The following is a 23,454-nucleotide window of genomic DNA, read 5'->3' as shown; positions in this document are numbered from 1 at the left end:
GAACGTTAATGTCAACTGTTGGAACACAGATCTTCAATTTACATCGCAAGTGAAATGTGAGTCAAATGCGCTGATTTTCAATTGCAAGAAAAGACACACTTGATATTTGTCGATTAGAGCGCCATCTTCCACGAAAGGGAAACAATTTTTTAAGTAAACGGTACGTACTTTTTGGCCTAGATACAGGAAATAAAGAGGAATCAATACATAGCAAATCTTATCCTTACAAGTTCATTTAATAAGCGCGAATGTGTATGTAGATGTAATCATTACTAATTTACCTGTTACACTTCCCTCTACCAAATATGATAAAAAATTATTTTTATAACAGTAAAAGAGAACTAGTAATAATAAAAGTTAGAGAGAGGGAACGGAAAGAACAATAGAAATGAAAAAGAAAGAAATTAGACATAATTAGAAACATTGTGGAGAAAGTGACAAGTACTGTGGCAGTTTCTGGGTGATCTTAAGTAATCTCACTGGCTGGCGTGCTTGACATTAGTTTCCTTTTCTCATTAACCTTAGGTTCGTGGTGGATAGTGTTCTGAAGTATTTCCCGTTTGAGCACCTGTGTGGTAGCTTAGGCACTGAAGATCCAGTTTTCCTTTTAGAGTCGCCTTCGGTTCAGAAGACAATCTGACGGTTTAGTATATCTGTTTCCCTTCATGGCTACTTGTTATCTAGCGTTCTCTCTCTCCCCCCCCCCCCCCCGCCACCCTTCCGACCCCATCTCCCCCGCCACGGCACATGGAATCACTATGTGCCTCAGGGGACCAGTGCAAACTTCAGTAGCTTCTTAGATACACAAAAAAGGAGACCTTGGCAGGCCACGTAAGACGGACAAACACTAACATGGCCTCATTATGTCATTGTCTGACTTTTATTTTGTTTTCTAGCCCGATAACGTTCAGGACAGGTCGCTAGTAAGTGTAAAATCTTTCTCCCTCTACACAGAGCTAAAAACTGGGCCATTGATTTACCTCTGGGAATAACGCCCCAACTGAAGCGCATATAGCGCATGCGTCGACATAAATACCAGACCATCGGCAGAAATAAACAGAACTTTGATACAGGAAATTTAATGTAGTAAATTTTTTACTCGGATACGTTTTCGCTAGAGACCGTAGTTCTCAAATTATTCAAGACAACCAAACAAAGGTGATCTTCAAACGAACACCCACTCCGACATTCAACCCCCACCGGACAGAATTTTTGCTATGTTGTTAATTTAATTCTCTCCTACCACTGTGGAAAAATTTGCGATTGCGTGAATTATTTCCCACATTCGACCTTTTTTGGACTTCGTTGACTGGTCTTATTATGCCACCGGCTTAGTAGACTATTTACTAATTGTAAATGTGTCGTTTATGTAAATTTAACCTAACTATTTTGTTAATTGTAACAGCATAAAACAAACAATTACATCTTTGTACTTGTCAGGCCTTCTGACTACACAAGTACTATGCTTGTAAGAGTTAAGTTTGAATCAAATTATTACCGTAGTTTTAGCGTGACTTTTACAAAAGTTACTTTTATTTTAAAACCTTCACGGGCACGTTTAAATTATAATGTTTACAAAATATCTGACCAAGCAGCTGGCATAAAAGTCCAAACAATAGAGACCAAAAAAGATCGAATATCGGGAGTAGCTCGTGTGGTCGTAAATTTTTGTGAGTTATAGGAGCAAGCGTCACGAACAACATATTAGAAATTCTGACTGATGAGGGATGGAGGTAGATTTGAACGTCATTTTTACACGTATTTCTTGAAAAACTCGAAAACCGTGGCCTCCAGCGAAAACGTATCCCAGAACAAAATTTAACTAATTTGGATTTCTTACAGAATGATCCTCCTTATCGAGCGAGAAAATATGAAAATCTCGCGCGTGGTTCTGAAGGCCACATATAACATTACATATTGCATAAAACGACATTGGTAGGAGGAGGAGCTGAATAGCCTTGTACTATATGAGTGTACTCCACAAGCCACTCTCTAGTGCACGGTGACTCGACAGTAAAATTTTCACTGCATGTCACGCACAGCCATCACTGACATCGACGCCTTTTTTTTTTTTTTCATGCCCGAGGCAGGATTCGAACCTGCGACCGTAGCAGTCGCGCGGTTGCAGACTGAAGCGCCTAGAACCGCTCAGCCCAAGCTGCTTGCAGTTTGACTCTTTATCTCTTTGAATTACTTCACGTGGCCACTCATCAGTATTCAATGATCACTCAGTTGCTTTGTGTTTTCCGAGATAATTTATCAGCTGTGTCCTGCATGAGTTTTTTCTTAGATTTGAAGACAAATGATTGACAGGATCGCACTTGGTGGCAAGGAACTTCCACGAAGGCGAAGCGAAAGGCCCGCGTATCGATTCAGTGTTTTCGTCTTCGACAGCCGTCGCTATCATTAAGTTGGGTCGCATATTTACGGCCCCATTGCTGTAAACTGTAGCGGAGCCGATAAATAAGAATTCATTGGAGGCCCTTTTCCTTTATGGAATGGCGTCCAGACACGAATTCTTCGCCTCGCTGTCCTAATGTTATTGAAAATCGACACAAACGCCCAGTGCTGCGAATGTTTACTGACGCGGCTGTATAAAAAAATTACGCTGAATTCGCTCCGCTGGTGGGCGGAGAAATTTAGTTTTGTCTCGGAATTAGGAAATAAGTCCTCGCGGTTATTATGACTACCAGTGAGATAACTGCGGAAACGGCGGCGCTTTTTATTCCATTTGGCATTTATTGCTAGCGAAAACTTCATCGTAGTCGACGATAAATATTTAGTGGAAACAGTGTGCAGAGAAATACTCGCAAAGCGGGCTCGCTTAAGAATTGCGCTGGAAGTCGCCGCTGCACATCATATCTGTGTCAGTTCAGCTGAGCTGTCGTCGGAATTGAGAGTTTACAAGAGAGCAACTCAATGAAAATCTGAAGTTACGTTATTTGATAAAAAATGTTGGCTTCTATTTTATCATTGTATTCGTAACTTTCTCTAATGTTTCTTCTTTCACACAGGAGCTCGGAAAAGGTCATTAAATATGGCCCACGTAAGTATGAAACTAAATCGAGACATCTTCATTCATTACTTGATAAACTTATCTGATTTTCAACCTCTTATTGTAGCTCCACGTTCCAAAAGGTTTCTAATGGTTTCATTTCTATTTCTCCCAGAGTCCACTCATAGAGAGCTAGCTGTGCTCCAAATATAGCTTTTCGTGAATATTTTTCTGGTATCAGGACTTGCGTTTTTTGAAATTAGAAAATACTTATTTTTCTACTTATTTTTCATATAAAATACCTTTGCCTTTTACAGTATTTGCTACCATGTTTAACCTGCACCTTCCTTCCTTAGCTATTCTGTTTCACAGGTAGCAGAATACATCCACCTGTTCGAGCGTCTCTTCTTCACAACTGACACTGAGCCATCCAGCTTTCTTTATGTTTACGTGGGTCTTATCAGCTAACGCATTTCCATTTCATTAAACAGCCGACACAATTTTTTTTAGAGAAAAGTTTCATGCTGATTTTTTGTCCTTCACAAACAATAAACAACAATGTCATAGTCTTTCAACAGTAGGACTGGTGCGAAATAGTATACCTCCTTCAGGTATGGCGGATTCGAACAAAACAATGGACTTGCCGTCATTTATTCTTTTTTCTCTTTCTTTGTCTTTTTCTTAATTAGTCTTCTGTCTTTTTTTATCTTTCTGAGTCCAACTGACGACAGACCGACCATGGACTTAGGTTCCTTCCACCACTATTTAATGTTTTCAGTATTTGTTTATATAACTCTTAACTTAGCTAACATCCACATTTATCAATCAACCTGTTAAGTCATACTTTATCTTATGTGTTACTGATTCTGTTGAAATGAAAGGTAACTGCAATGTATTAAAAGATACCGCCTTCTGATTCACAGAAGTCGTCACGTACGTTTCTTGTCACCCCAAACTTATACCCATATATAATGGAAATTTCAAAGCTTTTGTAAGCTGGTGTACATTTCTGCCCCATTCAGAAGCTACTGTCTACAGACTGGCCATCTCCCTCTGACTACAATCACATAGCCAGTTACACTATTTCTTATTCTGACTGATCTGCAGTGAGTGAGTGTGTATCGTGTCCCAGGCACTAAGGGATGTACCTGAACAAGTATGTGCACTTCTACCAGCCCTGCATTTCAGCACACAGGTGTGTTGTGTTTCAGGCATGCGAAGATGCGTCTGAATGAGATCGCGCGCCGCTGCCAATTCTACTGTTTCAACATGCTGGTGTATTGCGTTTCAGGCAGGTGAAGATGCGTCTGAATGAGATCGTGCACCGCTGCCAGTTCTACTCTTTCAGCATGCTGGTGTTTTACGTTTCAGGCATGTGAAGATGCATCTGAATGAGACCGCGCACCGGTGCCAATTCCACTCTTTCAGCATGCTGTTGTGTTGCGTTTCAGGCATGTGAAGATGGGTCTGAATGACATCGCGCACCGCTGCCAATTCTACTCTTTCAGCATGCTGTTGTGTTGCGTTTCAGGCATGTGAAGATGCGTCTGAATGAGATCGCGCACCGCTGCCAATTCTAATCTTTCAGCACGCTGGTGTGTTGCGTTTCAGGCATGTGAAGATGCACCTGAACGAGCGCGCGCACCGCTGCCAGCACTGCTCGTTCAGCTCGAGGGTGTCTTCCCACCTGCGCAGACATATGCGAGTTCACACTGGGGCCAAGCCCTTTCGCTGCCCTCACTGTACCTTCACCTGCAGCAGCCTCGTAAGTACACTGTAGTTTAGGCTGATTTCATGCCGACCAACATATGGCAGCGACAGATAAGGAACCACTTGTTGCCACACACAAAATAATCCATGTCACATCCTGTTCCACACATGCCACAGCAGCTGACAACCATTCAGTACATCCTGTGGCTGCTAGAAAATGGGTGGGCTGTGACATATAAGGAGCTACCAACATAAGATATTGTGCATATCCTATGAACAGAACCGGTAACCAGAAAGCAAAATTTATATTTCTTTAACGGAAAGTGAAAGGTTATTCGGGTATGTGGATCAATTATTAACTAAAATTTATCAGAATTTCTTGTCATGCTGCTGAGGTGGCTTTCTTGAAGTTACCTGTATTCCTCGCGCACCCTAGTCATTCCCCCTCTCTGTCACTACTTGTTATTGCCATATATCCTGTGAAAATGGCCCATGAATTGTAGTCTTAAGAATTTTACACAATAACTCCATCTCTTCTGAATAAGCGTGGGAAAATATCATTTTACAAGTGAACGCAACACTGATTTTCGAAGGTGTTCAGCCAACTGGAGATTTCAGAAGAAGACCCCAGCAGAGCCGTCAGAACGTTGACCAGTGAACAATTTTGAAGATGAACATGGCGTGGCCTAACAATCCACAAGACCGTTCAGTGAAAATGGCGACGAAAGATTGCAGCCTAAAAAGAAGAGCAGTTCAGTGAAAATGGCGACGAAAGATTGCAGCCTAAAAAGAAGAGCAGTTATTTGTGATTTAAATAATGAAAGCTGCTACATTTACTTATTTTTTGCTGCTTAGCACAACGCGTTTCGAGAACTGATTCTCGTTTTCAAGTGCGTTTGCTTACATGAATATGTTTCGTGTTGTTTGCAAGCGTGATTTTCTACCTCGCTTGTGTCTTTTATAAATTAAACTGCAGTCGTAAAATCGGACACAATGAATTTTTGAAGGTTTTTAAATGTTGATGTTAGAAATAGTGTTTTTGATTGTTTACTTACAGGTATTGTGTCTCTTCCATAATACAGAATATCACTCACACGCAAGTCATCACTTACTCTTGCTGTTTACAAAACATCTTAGAAAGATTTTGTGATACTATGGCTTCACAAAGAATTTTTACTCAGAGTTGTTACAGTATTTTGGATTACACACACCCCGTGGCAATCAGATGGATGGTTTTCCCCTATTGTGCTTAAGAAAACGCTAAGTATGGAAGGATGTGAACAAATTTATGCATGGACTACGGAGACTAAGATTGTTCTTATCAGCATGAAACTGCACCCAGTCATAAAGCTGTGAGGCAGTGGTTTTGTGAAAAAAAGATATGTAAGACAGTGGTTTGTGGAAAAAAATTCTGAGAAGGATTAGCCATCCAAGAGTCCTGACCTGAATGCGACCACACCTGAATGCCTTTGGGATGAGTTAGAACATCAATTTCGCTGCAGGACCCAGCTTCCAACGTCAGTACCTTCTCTGGTTTCGGTTCTTGAGCAAGAACGCGTTGCCATTCCTTTTCAGACATTCCGACATCTTACTGAAAGTGTCCCTATCTGAGTTCGAGAGGTTATAAAGGCAAAGGGTGGACACACCCCATATTAATATCCTTTAATAGGTTTTCGGATACTTTCGATCACATAGTGTAGGTCCGCGTGGGAGTTTTCCTACTCCCTGTAGACAATACGTCGCTGATACCTGCATAGAATAGGAGATACGATATTTCCCAAGTTACAACCTTCATGAGCTTGATTTGTTGTTGATACCTTTCATGCATTTTGCGAGTAAGGTGTTAAGTTTAGAGGAAGCAGCTCATGGAATATTTGTAATGTGGTATGTTTGCGTCGAATTAATTTTATATTTTTCCGACGTGTCATTTGTGAGCTACAGAAAAAAGTGACAGCTCCAGAGATATTGGTTTGCTTAAGAACTGGTATGTAACACTTCGATTTCTTTCAGCGTTATGTGTACGTTGTCTGATTTATACATCGAAAAGTCAGTCCGTATATGTTACCCAAAGCGAAGTACTGACTTTTTCGTTTTTCCTCGGTTGTTTACCGAGCATCTCTTATGGCATCATCTTCTATTTTGGAAGATTGGGATTGTGAAGAATACGGGACTCGACGCTTAAGAAACGAGTCTTCTCGTGCCTCTAAGAAAATATTTTTTTATACCCCACTAATGCGCCGCTGTTTTTCCGTCCCGTCTTGACATGTGTCCTTGCGCTGTTATAACTCTGATCAACATCGATCAACACACTGGCAGAGTGCGAGTAGTTAACTGCAGACGTAGTCTTGCGCTCGTAGGGAAGAGTACTGAATACGAGAGCTGATGCAAAAACGTTTACTTACCAGATAGGTTGATTGCTAGTGGCCAGCAATGTTATAAGTTTATGGTTTAATGCCGTGTCGACAACAAGCCCATTGGAGACGGACTACAACCTTGAATTGGTGAATGACATGAAAAAAGACAGAACAAGTAAAGTCCTTCCTTTTTGAACCTGGGAAGTTTAATGACATGGAATGGAAACTGTAAAGAAGAAATAAAGTGGAGGATATCTACGGGAAAGACAGAATTTGAGAAACAGTTACAAGAAGAGGAATTCTAGTTGATCTGAGAAAAAGATTTACTACATGTTATGACTAGAGTGTAGTGTTCAACAGCAGTCAGTCATGGACAGCTAAAAAGAAAGAAATTTAGGAAGTTTTAAAATATGGCGATGGAGAAAAATGCTTTATTTGAAATGGATTGACAGACTTAAGAATGAAGAAAATAGGGGAAGAAACAAGGTTCGTGGAAGTGATCAGAAAGAGAAAGAAGTCTTGTCTGGGACACATAGTGCGCAGTTATTATCTGCAACAAATAATTATCGACGAAAAAGTGGACGGAATGAGAGAGAGAGGTAGGAGGAGAACTGAAATGATGGATAATGTTAGGAGAGGACGGACATTCAAACAGATGCCGAAAGATACTCAGAACAGGACACGTTGGAAAGCTTCCAGTTGAAACATGTCATAAGACAGATATACTAAAGAACAAAAGAAGAAAAAAGGAAAGGAAATAGGCTCACGCCATTTGTCTTAATCAGTTCGGAAGAATATATAGAGAAATATGGATGACAAGACGGTGATGTAAACCACTGCCCTAGTGAATGCGAGCCCATAGTTTTAGCAGTGCATCACCACATCAGTACCTTCAAATTAGGATCCATCTGATTTTCATTCGTTCCTTGCTCAATACTTGGGTGTGTCGTTTTCCGTGAGGATGCGTACGAGCTCCGCCAAACTTTCCCTTCCGGCTGAGCGCAAGGAGCACGTCTGTTTTTAATTACTGTTTCGTTACCACTGAATAATTAATTTTAATCAGTCTTGGAACGGTAAAGAACGCAGTTCGAGATCGGAAAAATATGTGGCACATAAATACTACACGACGAATAGCCTACACTCTCAGTAATGTAAACATTTTTTATCTTTTGTAAGGGACCAATAAAAACAGGGAGCTAGTGTCTATGGATTACTGTCTATGCTACTGGTACAACCACCAGACAGCATATTAGCTACCTCTAAAATTGCAACACTCGTTGGATTGGTATGCTGTAGATGGTGTAGGAGTGTCACCAGACAGTCATGTGACTCTCCACTGCTGACATACGTCGTGGGAGTGCAGTGATAAAATGATATAAGGGGCTACCAGAAAGTTCCCGTTTGAGGGCGTTGCTGCAGAGTATATGCAACATAGCACGACTCCGATGCAGTTATATAAGCACCGACATGTAGGCAAGGGATTAGTGTGGCATTCATGGCTTTCTGACGTGCGTGCGGTAAATGCGGAAACGTGAACTGTGGCGACGTTGTTACCAGATGCGTCCAACGTGCCGTTATTCTTTCCGTGACGTCCAAAGGACAGGCACCGATAGGCAACCATCAGAGAATGAAGAGCGCGTTGGGGCAGCGTATCTGGAGAAAACTGCCTCTGTGGAATGGTGCGCCAAGTTCCGTGCCGGTCGCGATTCGGGACAAGACGCCGGTCGATGTGGGAGACCAGCCTCATCTCTTACGCCAACTCAAGAGGGAGACAGCCTACCTAGCTCCTGCCCTATAGTCCTGATCTCTCCCCGATGTGATTACCACGCCTTCGAGCACTTAAAAAAGGCTCTGAAGGGTCAAGGATGATGTGCAGCAAGCATGTGTTTTTTAAACGAGCATCTTCAAACTTTTACGTCGGTGGGATTATTGCTTCACTGCTGACGGCGATTTTTCCTGACTGGTATACCGATTCTGGACTGAACAGCCTCAGAACGAAAACTTATGTATCGCCCGTTAGAAATATACGCCAGCCAACGCAGCAAGACAGGTCGATGTGGTTAACAGACGAACTGACACAAATGAGCTATTTTGTTTGATCGTGCCCACGACCACATCGTGAGCGGAGTTGCCCAGTTTCCTGGTGTACCAACACGGACTTGTCTGGAAGGAATGGTCTACCACTCGCAGCCATGTAACACTGCGTAAGTGCAGTGGCCATAAAAAGACCCTAGCCGACGATGACTGGACACGCCTTGTCAGTGATAATCGATTTCAAATCCGACGGGAATTGTTGCTATCAGTGAATGAAGGTCAATATCAACGAGTTTCTGAACAAACATTGTGAAGAGACTACGTGAAAAACACGTCTGGAGTCGTGTACGTCGCTAAAGGCCACTCCTGACAGCAGCACAAAAAGCTGCACGCCTTCAATGGACCAAAGAACTCAGAAACAGGTAATCAGCTGATTGGAGACGTGTAGTGTGGTCCAACGAGTCGCGATTTTGCCTCTTTTCAACCGATGCGAGGCGTCAACTGTACTGACAGTCCAATGAGACGAAGGGTTTGGTGGATTCAGTTCAGGCCAGATATAGTTCTCGGATTTTTTGGCGTGTTTTCGTATCGTGACTTGAGCCAGATCATTCAGGTTGGTTCAAATGGCTCTGAACACTATGCGACTTAACTTCTGAGGTCATCAGTCGCCTAGAACTTAGAACTAATTAAACCTAACTAACCTAAGGACATGACACACATCCATGCCCGAGGCAGGATTCGAACCCGCGACCGTAGCGGTCGCTCGGCTCTAGACTGCAGCGCCTATAACCGCATGGCCACTCCAGCCAGATCATTTAGGTTGCGACCATTACTCAGGAAGTGTATTTCGACGTTCTCAGTAACCAGATGCTGCCATTTTATATACATCTTCATGACGAGTGTCCACCTCCGTAGCTGAGTGGTCAACATGGCGCACTGCCACTTGGACGACCCAGTTTCGACTCCCAGTATTGCCAGAAACATTTGGGGCTGGTAGTGCTGCTCTCAGCCTCGTGAGACCAACGGAGGAACCACTCGAACGTTTATTAGCGATTTCAAGGTCAAGAAACCCGACAACGACCGGGAGAGCTGTGTGCTGACGACTTGCCTCTTCATGCGTCCAGTGTTGCCATTTGCAGAGGATGACGGCGGTCGGTCGGGCTCGATTGGTCCGTTCTAGGGTCAGAATGCCAAACTTTAAGTTTTTCATGATGACTGGGATAACACCCTGTCGCCCTGTCGTTCCTCCACTGGCGTGTTAAACTCCCAATCTCAATCCTATAGAATGCCTGGGACTACTTGGAACATTGAATGAAACGAGGTTATTAACATCCCCACAACTTCATAGCTCTGCGGGATCTTATCATCAGTGAGTGACTTCCTTTGGTATGACATGCCTGAAGAAAGTCATGGATTCTCTTCTTCGCTAAACTGAGAGCATTATTAAGGCTAGAGGCAGTGCTACAGAGCGTCAGCGTGTGCCATTACTGCTGGTTTCCTTCACACTGCTGCACGTCTCCCAGTATGCGAGGTTATTTGTCCCTGTTACGAGGCAGCTGGTGAGGCTGGAGCAGTAAAAACAAAAGACTTTCATTACATACGTTTATTACACTAAGAATACAGTATATTCAACTATAGTAAGTAAACATGCAGAACCATCGTATAAATAATCTGAATCGTAAAATGCAAGTCGATACACAGTCAAGCCTGTCTATGTGTCCATGGATGCCACCGCAGTTCTGAGAAACTTCATACTTAGAATAAGTGATGTTTCACCTGAGGCATGTCCGACACATCTCAAGGCATCTGAAGATGGCAATATAACGTTGCTGGAACTAGTAATCAGATCTGCAATCTGGACAATAAAGCCGGCCGAGGTGGCCGCTCGGTTCTAGGCACTACAATCTGGAACCGCGCGACCGCTACGGTCGCAGGATCGAATTCTGCCTCGGGCATGGATGTGTGTGATCTCCTTAGGTTAGTTAGGTTTAAGTAGTTCTAAGTTCTAGGGGACTGATGACCTCAGAAGTTAAGTCCCATAGTGCTCAGACCCATTTGGACGATAAAACTTATATTTTGGAAGACTTTTTACATGTCTGGACGCTGACATATTCCATAAATTCTGCCAGTGGATGCACTTAATGGGATCTGTCCTATTATTAGTTACTTTTACAGTTTATTGCTCCGTTCCTCACAGTTCACCATCCCCACCCCGCCACACACTCGCAATGGCTACAGTAATCTCACATGGACCAGGAGAAGCCTGTTTTAAATAGTAGGATATTGAGTAACCTATTAGTTTCCTCCATGAGGCGGTTCACTCATTAGGACTACTCGATTTCTAATCTGGTATGGAATTTATGCTCTGTTTTTTCCTTCAAAATGCCAACTATAGCGTCTTTCAGGTGAACGTGCTATTCACAGATGAAGTCTTCTTTTACGAATAATGGTTATTTTAACAGTTCAAATGGACACATATGAAATTACGGGAAATCACGTGTATAGCTATTAGATCTCTTCAACAAAGTTTCCTCTGACCGTCTGGCATGAAATGGATGCTAATTATCTCAAGGAACTGTACATCCAGCATGACACGTACCTAGAACAGCTGACCATGTTTCCGCATAACATATTTACGGAACTGCCAAGCACAACACTGCTTTCTGAGCCCAGCAACCTCCCTTACCCAGAATGACGAGACCCCAAAATACTGCAGGGTTACGCAGTAGCACAGTATTACCAAATCATTTCTGAAGGTATTTGTTTGGAATGTATGTATCCTTGTAGAGAAGCGAAACATGGATGACAAACGTGTGAGACATGTAGAGAATGGAAGCTTTTGGTGTGTTGTACTACTGGACAGTACTGAATACCACATGGGTATAACAGATAGCTAAGGAAGATTTGAAGACTCGAATCGTGGAGAAAAGAAATTTACGTGTGTGTGTGTGTGTGTGTGTGTGTGTGTGTGTGTGTGTGTGTGTGTGTGTGTGTGGAGGAATGGAGGCAGGTTAAAACTGCAGAGGAAGACTAAGGCTTGACTGCAATAAGCAGCTTCAAATGGACGTGGGCTGTTGTGGAGAGGAGATTTGCACAGGATAGACTAGCGTAGAGAGCTGCATCAAACCAGTCTGAAGACCAAAACAACAACAACAATGGAGCCGTTGTCGTACTGTGCAGGTTGTTGTCTGCACTACTGGTATGTGTTCACTCTTAGGTACAGTTCGTGCAGGTTAATCGCTTCTATGAGACGTTTGTGCGTACGTTTTAACTGTGCACTGAGATATCACAGTTCATTTAACGAAGTGCCTTCACTTGATCACTGCTCCTGTCATCAGCGTGTCGTTCGTTTGGTTCCCTGGACATGTCGGCATATCGGGCTGCTGCTGCCAGGGCTGCAAAGTGTTGAACTTTTAGCACGTCGTTGTTACATGTAGGAACATCCCATCACTCTGGTACAAACACTCGTCGTCTCTGTATGGGACAAAGCTCAGGGAGATTAAACCCTCCCTATGGCTTGGACAGCTTCTTATCGTCTGTCTGGTCGCGACGAAATAATCTTAACTACACTACGTATAAGACACTGTGTTTCCAGCTATCACCGCCTGTTAAGTGGAGACCCTGCACCAGTTTCCTCTCTCTGTAATGGAACACTGACGCTGTGTTTTAACCCTTTGAGTGTCAATAATACGAAAAAATATATAATTTTAAAGTTTTCACGAAATTAAAATTTTTGTCATAATAAGCAACAAGTACAAGCAGAAACTGAAAAAAAGCCAATTTGTTGTTTTAAGAAGATGGTTTCACTTTGAAACCACTAAGTTATATAGTTTTCGTCCACCTGTCATTTCATGTGATACATCTGACAGCACTTTTCCTAAACACAGTCCCATATGTCGAAACTTCTGTGACTTCATAATGAGTAAAACAAATTATAGTCCTAAATAAAAGGCAAAAATGGGCCTAAAATTTAATAAACCTGCATCAAAATTACATAATTCTCCAGTGGTTTCATTTCGAAACCACTCATAAAGGCAGTAGTACAAACTAGATTGATGTTACAATTACTTTAGATTCACTTTCTTTCACTGTCAATGATCACCATTAAAAAACTACATGTCACAATTTCCTCCAATCACGTAGCATAACCTCCGTGCTGACTGTTGTTCTGAATGCTATATGTGACTGCCACTACCCGATCACGATATTATTGCTCTTCGCCTCCCGTGGCCTTTCTCGGAAACACGCAGTGACGTTACAGTAAACAAGTACAATGGTGACTAAGGAAAACCCATCATATTGTGAATGATTTCAAGATAGCTGTACATACGAGGTGTGGCTAGAAAAAAACCGGACTAGTACTGGTGAAACAATAAAACGAATGCAATAAGGCTGAAAGTCGCGTGGCCTGTCACGTGACTCTCGCTCCGCCTACTGCTCGAGTTTCATCTGCCTCCTGCACTCAGTCTGCCCGTGGCGTCTGTTTTAAGTAGTTGACGTTTTGTCTGTGCGTCGGAAAATGTTGAGTGTACAGAAAGAACAGCGTGTTAACATCAAATTTTGTTTCAAACTAGGAAAATCTGCAAGTGTAACGTTTGTAATGTTACTACAAGTGTACGACGATGATTGTTTATCGCGAACACAAGTGTTTGAGTGGTTTAAACGATTTAAAGATGCCCGCGAAGACACCAGTGATGACACTCGCACTGGCAGACCATTGTCAGCAAAAACTGATGCAAACATTGAAAAAATCGGTAAACTTGTTCCTTGTCAACTCCTGTTAACTCAGACACTGCTCTGATTGTTAAACGGCGATCTTGTCGAACAAGTTTACCGATTTTTTCAATGTTTGCATCAGTTTTTGCTGACAATGGTCTGCCAGTGCGAGTGTCATCACTGGTGTCTTCGCGGGCATCTTTAAATCGTTTAAACCACTCAAACACTTGTGTTCGCGATAAACAATCATCGTCGTACACTTGTTGTAACATTACAAACGATTCACTTGCAGATTTTCCTAGTTTGAAACAAAATTTGATGTTAACACGCTGTTCTTTCTGTACACTCAACATTTTCCGACGCACAGACAAAACGTCAACTACTTAAAACAGACGCCACGGGCAGACTGAGTGCAGGAGGCAGATGAAACTCGAGCAGTAGGCGGAGCGAGAGTCACGTGACAGGCCACGCGACTTTCAGCCTTATTGCATTCGTCTTATTGTTTCACCAGTACTAGTCCGGTTTTTTTTCTAGCCACACCTCGTATACCATCAAGTGGTCCAGCATGTGCTCGTGCAATACCGCAATAAAAACTTACGATAAGCCGATTGAACTGCTCTCACTTCCAGGTGCAATAATATTGTGATCGACTAATACAGTGCACTGCATTCGTAGAAGTATTTTAATGTACCACTAGACGTCTCTACCTTGCAATAGCATAAGTGGTTTCATGCACAAGCAGTGATACTTTTAAAAAATAATAAAATGGTGATTTGAGGCAGGAACTAGTATTGCTCAAAGAGTTAACCGGTGTCAGTTTTTTAACTTCTCGTCCGAGTTATCTGAGGTTTTAGCAAATACACAACATACATGCTGTAGAATGCGTTCTACTCTTTAGTCGCTGTAGCAACATGGTGAAGCAGACTTAAATGGTTCAAATGGCTCTGAGCACTATGGGACTTAACGTCTAAGGTCATCAGTCCCCTAGAACTTAGAACTACTTAAACCTAACTAACCTAAGGACATCACACACATCCATGCCCGAGGCAGGATTCGAACCTGCGACCGGAGCGGTCGCGCGGTTCCAGACTGTAGCGCCTAGAACCGCTCGGCCACCCCAGCCGGCGAAGCAGGCAAAAAAAAGAAAAAAAGGGGGGGATCGATGAGCGTAGCAGTCTGGTCTCTTTAATCCCAGAAACCAACCAACCTTGAAAAAAGATTTGTTTGATTGTTGGTTTTTACCATTATTCATTTTAGTTTTACTCACCTTTGCCTGCCTATAATTCGTTATACTTTTACCTACCAATTAATATCTTTTAGGTCCTAATAGTCTGCTAACTTCTAGAACCACTAAGTGCTTTCCCTAGAAGACAGTCTATTTTAATTCGTGATTTGGGTGCTTAAGAACTCAGCTGTTTTGTTCACCAAAGCCCCAACAAACAAACAATAAAAAATATTCGAAATGGTAATACTTTCAACTGATCTTCCGAGTTCTTTGTCTCACATCCCAGGTTCTATCAGCACGTGACGTCATCGTCATAGCTAGAGCTCCTATATAACAGGCTGAATCGTCCACCATGTTTTCTCCAACTCTGAGGATTCGGCAACGTTTACCTTATGGGTGGTTAACCTTTTTACGCAACTCTTTGCAATATTTCTTATAAAATATTTTATATTGCATGTGTGAAGTGTGCCGAACAGTAATTAGAGGTATTTATAATGCTCGTCTCATATAACAGAAAATTGAATTTTAATATTACGCGGTAATTTGTAAATACTAAATGTAATGGGTTAAGAAATCGCTACAAACGTCTTCAAATATGGGTGCTATGCGTTAACAACCTGTGTCTATTTATTAGTTTTTGTCTGTATATAGACCCTTGCAAAAGTGTTTATTTTTTAGTCATAGGTAGGTACTTAAGGAAATTCGAAATTATATTGTACAGAGGGGGGTGAAGTATAGTTTCTTGATACAGTGAAACGAATTTTTATTAATAGCTTCGTCTATCATTTAACAAGTATTCATTCTGTGTACTTCATGACAGGCTTGTTGTAGTAAAAACATTATTCTTTGAAGGTTATGTTACTTGTCCAGGTTCCCTCACAATGTGACTCGTATGTAAACATACACTGAAGCGCCAAAGAAGCTGGTATAGGCATCCGTATTCAAGTAGAGAGGTATGTAAACAGGCAGAATAAGACGCTGCGGTCGGAAGGCCCATATAAGACAACAAGTGTCTGGCGTAGTTGTTAGATCGCTTACTGCTGCTACAATGGCATGTTATCAAGATGTAAGTGAGTCTGAACGTGATGTTATAGTCGCCGCACGAGCGATGGGACACAGCACCTCCGATGTAGCGATGAAGTGGGGATTTTCCCGTACGATCATTTCACGAGTGTATCGTAAATGTCAGGAATCCGGTATAATATCAAATTTCCGGCATCGCTGCGGCCGGAAAAACATCCTGCGAGAAAGGGACCGACTGAAGGTAATCGTTCAAAGTGACAGAAGTGCAACCCTCCCGCAAATTTGCTGCAGATTTCAATGCTGGGCCATCAAAAAGTGTCAGCGTGCAAACAATTCAACGAAAGATCATCAATATGTGCTTTCGGAGCCGAAGGCCCACTCGTGTACCCTTGATGACTGCACGATACGAAGCTTTACGCCACGCCGCCACGCCTGGGCCCTTCAACACTGACATTGGATTGTTGATGACTGGAAACAAGTTGCCTGGATTCTCATTTCAAATTGTATCGAGCGGATGGACGTGTACGGGTATGGAGACACCTCACGAATCCATGGACCCTGCATGTTAGCTGGTGGAGGCTCTGTAATGGTGTGGGGCGTGTGCAGGTGGTGTGGTATGGGACCCCTGATACGTCTGGATACGACTCTGACAGGTGACACGTACGTAAGCATCCTGTCTGATCACATGCATGCATTCATGTCCATTGTGCATTCTGACGAGCTTGGGCAATTCCAACAGGACAGTGCGATACCCCACACGTCCAGAACTGCTACAGAGCGGCTCCAGGAGCACTCTTATGAGTGTAAACACTTGCGATGGCCACCAGACTCCCTAGACACGAACATTATTGATCTGCGATGCAACGTGAGAGATCTCCACCCCCTCGTACTCTTCCGAATTTATGGACAGCCCTGCAGGATTCATGGTGTCAATTCCATCCAGCACTTCTTCAGACAGTAGTCGAGTTCAAGCCACGTCGTGTTGCGGCATTTCAGCTTGCTCGGGAGGGGGGAGGGGTCTACATCCTACGTGATATTAGACAGGAGTACCAGTTTCTCTGGCTCTTCAGTATATATAACTGTCCTATATTTTGGGGAAAACACGGCTCAGGTTATAGGAGTCCCAGTCATAGCTGGCTGCATCCGCGACCTACGTAGCGAGGAATGCGCGCGAGCCGACAAGTTGAGATAGGCAGGCGGCTGAGGCACCACCTTGCGATGCAGCGGGCGGCGGAGGTCTGTCGGGCCGGTAGCCGGCAGCGACTGGACGGGACGATACGGCGGACAGGTTACACTCATTAGGCGGCCTGACGAACCCAGCCGAGAAATACAGCCGCGGGCCGTTTATTAATTGCGCGCCGTGCGGCCGCGCTCTCTAATTGGCCACCAAAGACGCGGCGGCTGCCGCTGTCGGGTCGCCTCTCCTCGCCTCGCCTCGCTGCTCCCCCCGTCAGCAAATCAGCGCCCGGCCGCCTTCCGCTGACTGCCTGCCTCCGCCGTCTCCCGTGACGGCGGGCGCCGCATTACTGCGCTATTTCCATACTGCTGGCGCCGACCGGCGGAAAGAGAGCGCAACTACACGACGCCGCAAATTACACGTAATTGCAAACTGACTTGCAGGGAAGTGTAGAGTACAGAACCATTGGCAAGTTGAATGCACTCGTAAGAATATAACGAAACTAACTGACCTTCGACATCTGTACCTAACAACGAAACAAATGAAACTTTCTGGCAGATTAAAACTGTGTGCCGGACCGAGACTCGAACTCGGTACCTTTGCCTTGCGTGGGCAAGTGCTCTACCAACTGAGCTACCCAAGCACGACTGACGCCGCGTCCTCACAGCTGTAATTCCGCCAGTTCCTCGTCTCCTACCTTCCACCCTTCACAGAAGCTCTCCTGCGAACCTTGCAGAACTAGCACTCCTGGAAGAAAGGATATTGCGGAGACATGGTTTAGGTCACGAGTTCGAGTCTCGGTCCGGCACACAATTTTAATCTGCCATAAAGTTTCATATCAGCACACACTCCGCTGTAGAGTAAAAATTTCATTCTAGAAACAACCCGCAGGCTGTGGCTAAGCCATGTCTCCGCAATATCCTTTCTTCCAGGAGTGCTAGTTCTGCAAGGTTCGCAGGAGAGCTTCTGTGAAGTTTGGAAGGTAGGAGACGAGGTACTCGCGGAATTAAAGCTGTGAGGACGGGGCGTGAGTCGTGCTTGGGTAGCTCAGTTGGTAGAGCACTTGCCCGCGCAAGGCAAAGGTCCCGAGTTCGAGTCTCGGTCCGGCACACAGTTTTAATCTGCCAGAAAGTTTCATATCAGCGCACACTCCGCTGTAGAGTGAAATTTCATTCTACAAACGAAACAAATGCCAGGAGTGCACGCAGTAGTCCACACACTGTCTCGATGGCCTGCTCCCTGAAAAGCAAGGAAAATGTGTAAGGAAAAGCTCTCATTTCTGTGGAAGCAGGCGCATCTCCCCAAAAAAAAATTTCCTCCCAAGAGACATCAGGCCTGTTGACAGATAGCGGGTGCGCTGGAGTGCCTATGTGATCCCACAATGGTGGTGCCGATTTGGCGGGAACGGGACAACTGGGAGTGAGGGTGTCGCATTCCTACTTGTTTTTTCCGTTGGAGAGACCGCTCGGACACGTGCGAGCCAGTCTCCCACATGCCAACCCCAGAGGAAAGAGAGAGTTCCAAACGGAATTTCTTAATCGCGGGAAACTAATCTGGTAGGAAACTCCAGTGTTCCTACATACTAAGCCGGCCGCGGTGGTCGAGCGTTTCTAGGTGCTTCAGTCCGGAACTGCGCGACTGCAGGTTCGAATCCTACCTCGGGCATGGATGTGTGTCATGTCCTTAGGTTAGTTAGGTTTAAGTAGTTCTAAGTTCTAGGGGACTGATTACCTCAGATGTTAAGTCCCATAGTGCTCAGAGCCTACATATTAAAGTTTCATGCTCAGTGATCGCCCTAACTTAATAGCTAACAATACAGAATCCAGAATATAGATGAATAAGGAAATTAAATTAATATTGAGTATAGTATAGGGCAGCGACGGCCAAGAATTCGGCACACAATCCAGGCTCTGTCTCGCGTGCCGCAGCTCTCCGCCTGGCTGCATATTTCCCCCACCACCACGCCACGCTGCCTGAGTGTGAGGAGAGTCAACAAGGGGAAACTTGGGAACACATTGCATTTAAATGGCAGTGCTGTCGCACTGCGTGCATCCTGATTTCAGATTTCATATTTCCTAACAACAAATAGTACTGAAAGAAATTTTCAGCTTGATTCAATTATTTTTGGCCCGCAGAAGACAGAAATTTTATCTACAGGGTGGCGCACGAAATGTGTTACCATTTTGTTTTTGAATATAAACTTTATTGTCAATATAATCTGAAAGGAACATATACTACAATGAAGAGCCGTCCATGGAGATTTGTTCTAACCCAGCACATGCTCAATATGTCCACCATTTCGTTCCCTAACTTCCTTCAAACGAACACTGAAGTTAGTGATTACCCTACGGCACATGTCTTCCGTAATTTCACGGCCAGCTTGAAGAATAAGTCTTCTGAGCTCCATTAAATCAAGTGGACGTTTCGGGAAAATTTTTTCCTTTAGGTACCCCCAAAGAAAAAAGTCACATGGCTTGAGGTCTGGACTATTGGGGGTGGGAGGGGAGCAATTTTGTCCGTCATTGAAGCGACCTTGATACCTGAATGAAATGATCCGCATGTCGAAATGCTCGTGCAAAAACTGCAACACAGTGTTTGCAGTATGTGGTCTTGCTCCATCTTGCATGAACCACTGCGTGTTGAAGGGCAAGGTAGTAGCATGAAGCTGTGGAATGAAGCTCTTGCGAAACATGCTCTAATAACGCTCGCTGTTCACAGTTTCTTCAAAGAAAAAGGGTCCACTAAGTCCGTGACTGGAAATTGCTGCCCACGCTGTAATCCTCGGAGCATAATGTTGTCGTCCATGAAGCACTTGTGGGTTTTCAGTGGCCCAAAAGCGTACATTTTGTTTGTTAACCACACCGTCTAAATGAAAATGCGCCTCGTCTGGAAACCAAACGTTGTTAGTTTCTTCCCTATCCTCCGCCCGCTGAGCAAACAGTAGTCTCTGTGGCTTGTGTTATTCAATGAGCTTCTGTGCACAGGTCATCTTGTATGGGTACATATGGAGGTCACTTTTAAGAATGCGTTGAACGGAGCGTCTGGATATTCCCAGTTGCACTGCTGCCTTTCTACACGATTTCCCTGGACTTCTCTGTACAGTAACTCGTACCACTTCAATATTCTCCGGCGAACAAATAGGCTTAGTCCCAGGTCGCTTCGCTTCCAATACTGTTCCTTCCTGTACAAATTTATCGTACAACCTGTGGATGGTCTTCTTGTAAGGGACCCATCATGTGTTAAACTGTTGTCGAAAACGCCTCTGAGTCACAACAAGGCTTTTCGTTTCATGAAAAAGGAACACAATATCCGATCGTTGCTATGCCGTCAGTCTTCCATTGCCAGCCATTGCTGCTTACTAGTCTCCTAGCGGCAGTATCGTGAATTACACGTTTTTCGTAACTCATTTGTTTTTCCAAGCTCTGCTGGTCCTGCTGCAGAGATCCCAGCGGGATATCTAATGTGCGTCGTAAATTGTGAAAGAAACAATTGGTAGCACATTTCGTGCGCCACCCTGTATGTATGAAGATGGTATCTGTTCTTTCGGTCATGTCCATCTCTATTGACCGGCCATTTGACCATCTTCTTCTTTGCGGATGCACAAACAGTGCCCGAACTCTTAGGGGAATCGGCAAAAAGCCGCGGGTAATGAGTACAATGGGCAGGGGCACTATGAGTATAGTGCGGTACAATAAATTTGGGAATTTGGGTGTCACGGGAGGCGTGCCAGAAATAAGTCCTTGCAGTCGCACTATCCTCTGTATCGCTCAGGTGGATGGAGCGTCTGCCATGTAAGCAGGAGATCGCGGGTTCGAGTCCCGGTCGGGGCACACATTTTCAACTGTCACCGTTGACGTACGTCAACGCCTGTACGCAGCTAGGGGTATTCATTTCATTGTAAGAAATTTTATCTGTTACAAACTATTGGCATACGGATAAATGCAGACAATTTCACAGATTTTCGTATTCCGGCTGCCATATAATCGTGACATATGTAGTTCCATGTTCAGAAAGAGCCTTCCAGACACAAACGTTGATCGAAATATTTTATCACGTTTGCAACCTTATTAAGGTGACAAGAAAACTCCTCGATAGTAAAACAACGTAGTCCTCCCACACAGATTTAGCGTAAAGGAACTTGTCTTTTAAACAGGAATTACACTACAGATCAGTTAGTTCCACTACACATGGGCAGGAGCACTTTCAACTGAAAAAACATATATTCTCGAAAACAGAAAACATATACATTAAGAAACTTCCTGGCAGATTAAAACTGTGTGCCCGACCGAGACTCGAACTCGGGACCTTTGCCTTTCGCGGGCAAGTGCTCTACCAACTGAGCTACTGAAGCACGACTCACGCCCGGTACTCACAGCTTTAGGTTAGGTTAGTGTTGTTTTAACGTCCCGTCGACAACAAGGTCATTAGAGACGGAGCGCAAGCTCGGGTTAGGGAAGGATGGGGAAGGAAATCGGCCGTGCCCTTTCAAAGGAACCATCCCGGCATTTGCCTGAAACGATTTAGGGAAATCACGGAAAACCTAAATCAGGATGGCTGGAGACGCGATTGAACCGTCGTCCTCCCGAATGCGAGTCCAGTGTGCTAACCACTGCGCCACCTCGCTCGGTCTCACAGCTTTACTTCTGCCAGTAGCTCAGTTGGTAGAGCACTTGCCCGCGAAAGGCAAAGGTCCCGAGTTCGAGTCTCGGTCGGGCACACAGTTTTAATCTGCCAGGAAGTTTCATATCAGCGCACACTCCGCTGCAGAGTGAAAATCTCATTCTGGAAACACATACATTAGTTTGGTGCATAAGTTCATAGCGTTTTTGTTTTGCATGTTTTGGTATTCCAGTTGCTGTGGGATGAGCTGCCGATTAACATTTTTTATTTGTAAGTCAATGTTGCTATTTGAGTTTACATTTTGTCATTTTCTCATTTGGAGATAGTGAGTGGAGCTGTGGACGCTAGAAAAATGAAATGAGCGTATGGCATCGTTGGCCGGGAAGTTCGGCAGCCAAGTGCAAGTCTTACTTCAGTCGACGCCACATTGGGTGACCTTCGCGCCGGTGATGAGGATGAAATGATGATGAGGACAACTCAACACCCAGTCCCCGAGCGGGGAAAATCTCCAACCCGACCGGGAATCGAACGCGGGCCCGCTTACATGGGAGGCGAGCACATTACCACCCAGCTAAGCAGGCGGACAGGACGCTAGAAAAAGGAGGGCTGTTCCATTTGAGTTCGGTGTAGGGGTGACAGCAGTGGTGGCTGCCAGAAATATTTGCGCCATATATGGAGATAATGCCACTGCACAGAGCACGATAAGAAAATGGTTTTCTCGTTTTAAGGAGGGCTGTTTCGACATTAGTGATTCTCTGCATTCAGGAAGAAGTTCGGGGTTTGATGAAGATCGTTTCAACGCATTAATCCCCAGTGATCCACGTCGGTGTACTCGAGAACTATCAAATGTGATGAACTTGATCATTCCACCTACATGCGACGTTGCATGCAGTGGGGTAAGTTCAAAAATCGACTGTATCGGTACTGCATGCTCTTAAGCCAAAATCACAAATATCAGCAGGTGACGTATGTGCATCTCTGCTTGCTCATCTTCAATTGGCTCATGAACAACGCCAACCTGTATCGTTACTGGTGACGAGAAATGGTGTATTTATGCTAACATAAGCAAAAGAAAAGAATGGCTCAGCCAAAACAAAGCCGCAACTCCCTGTACAAAGACCTGTGCACACCCACAAAATAGTGTTACGCATCTGGTGGAACAGCGACAGTGTGGTGTACTCCGAACTGCTTCCTCGAGGTCCATCTCTACTGACACTGTCAGCAACTGAGACGTCTTGCAGACGCAATCCAAGGCTGCGTAAAGTGATGTTACTCCACTATAACGCCCTTCCGCATTCAGTTAGACGGACAAAAAGCACTCTACAGGAGTTGGGCTTGGAAGTCGTTCGGCACCCACCTTATTCACCTGATCTTGCGCTTTCAAATGTTCACCTTTTCCTTCAAGGAACTTCTTTACAAGATGAAAATGCGCTCCGAGTTCTTCACCTCAAAACTACGTGATCTCTACAGTCGTTGGCAGAGTGTTGTAAGTAGTGAAGGAGGATATACAGGCTTATTCTAAATGATGGACCCATTTTCAAAACTTCGTATTCATTCGAGCACAAATCTAAAATGAACAAGCTTTATACCAATGAAAAGA

The 23,454-nt window shown here is 44.1% G+C and overlaps 1 protein-coding gene and 1 non-coding gene across 2 annotated transcripts in view; both read left to right on the top strand.

The window, feature by feature from the left end:
* Nucleotides 1–23,454, top strand: part of LOC124789348 (zinc finger protein 628-like) — a 388,802-nt gene that overhangs the window by 195,448 nt on the left and 169,900 nt on the right. The window contains exon 3 of the mRNA XM_047256677.1: nucleotides 4,607–4,760. Within this exon, the coding sequence (XP_047112633.1) occupies nucleotides 4,607–4,760 (154 nt within the window). The remainder of the gene's footprint in view (nucleotides 1–4,606; nucleotides 4,761–23,454) is intronic.
* Nucleotides 18,270–18,344, top strand: Trnaa-cgc. Its single transcript has one exon. It is a non-coding gene; the product is annotated as a tRNA-Ala (tRNA).

Source organism: Schistocerca piceifrons, chromosome 1 (assembly GCF_021461385.2).
Source record: "Schistocerca piceifrons isolate TAMUIC-IGC-003096 chromosome 1, iqSchPice1.1, whole genome shotgun sequence".
NCBI classification, from domain to species: domain Eukaryota; kingdom Metazoa; phylum Arthropoda; class Insecta; order Orthoptera; family Acrididae; genus Schistocerca; species Schistocerca piceifrons.
This window is presented reverse-complemented; position numbering and strand designations above follow the sequence as displayed.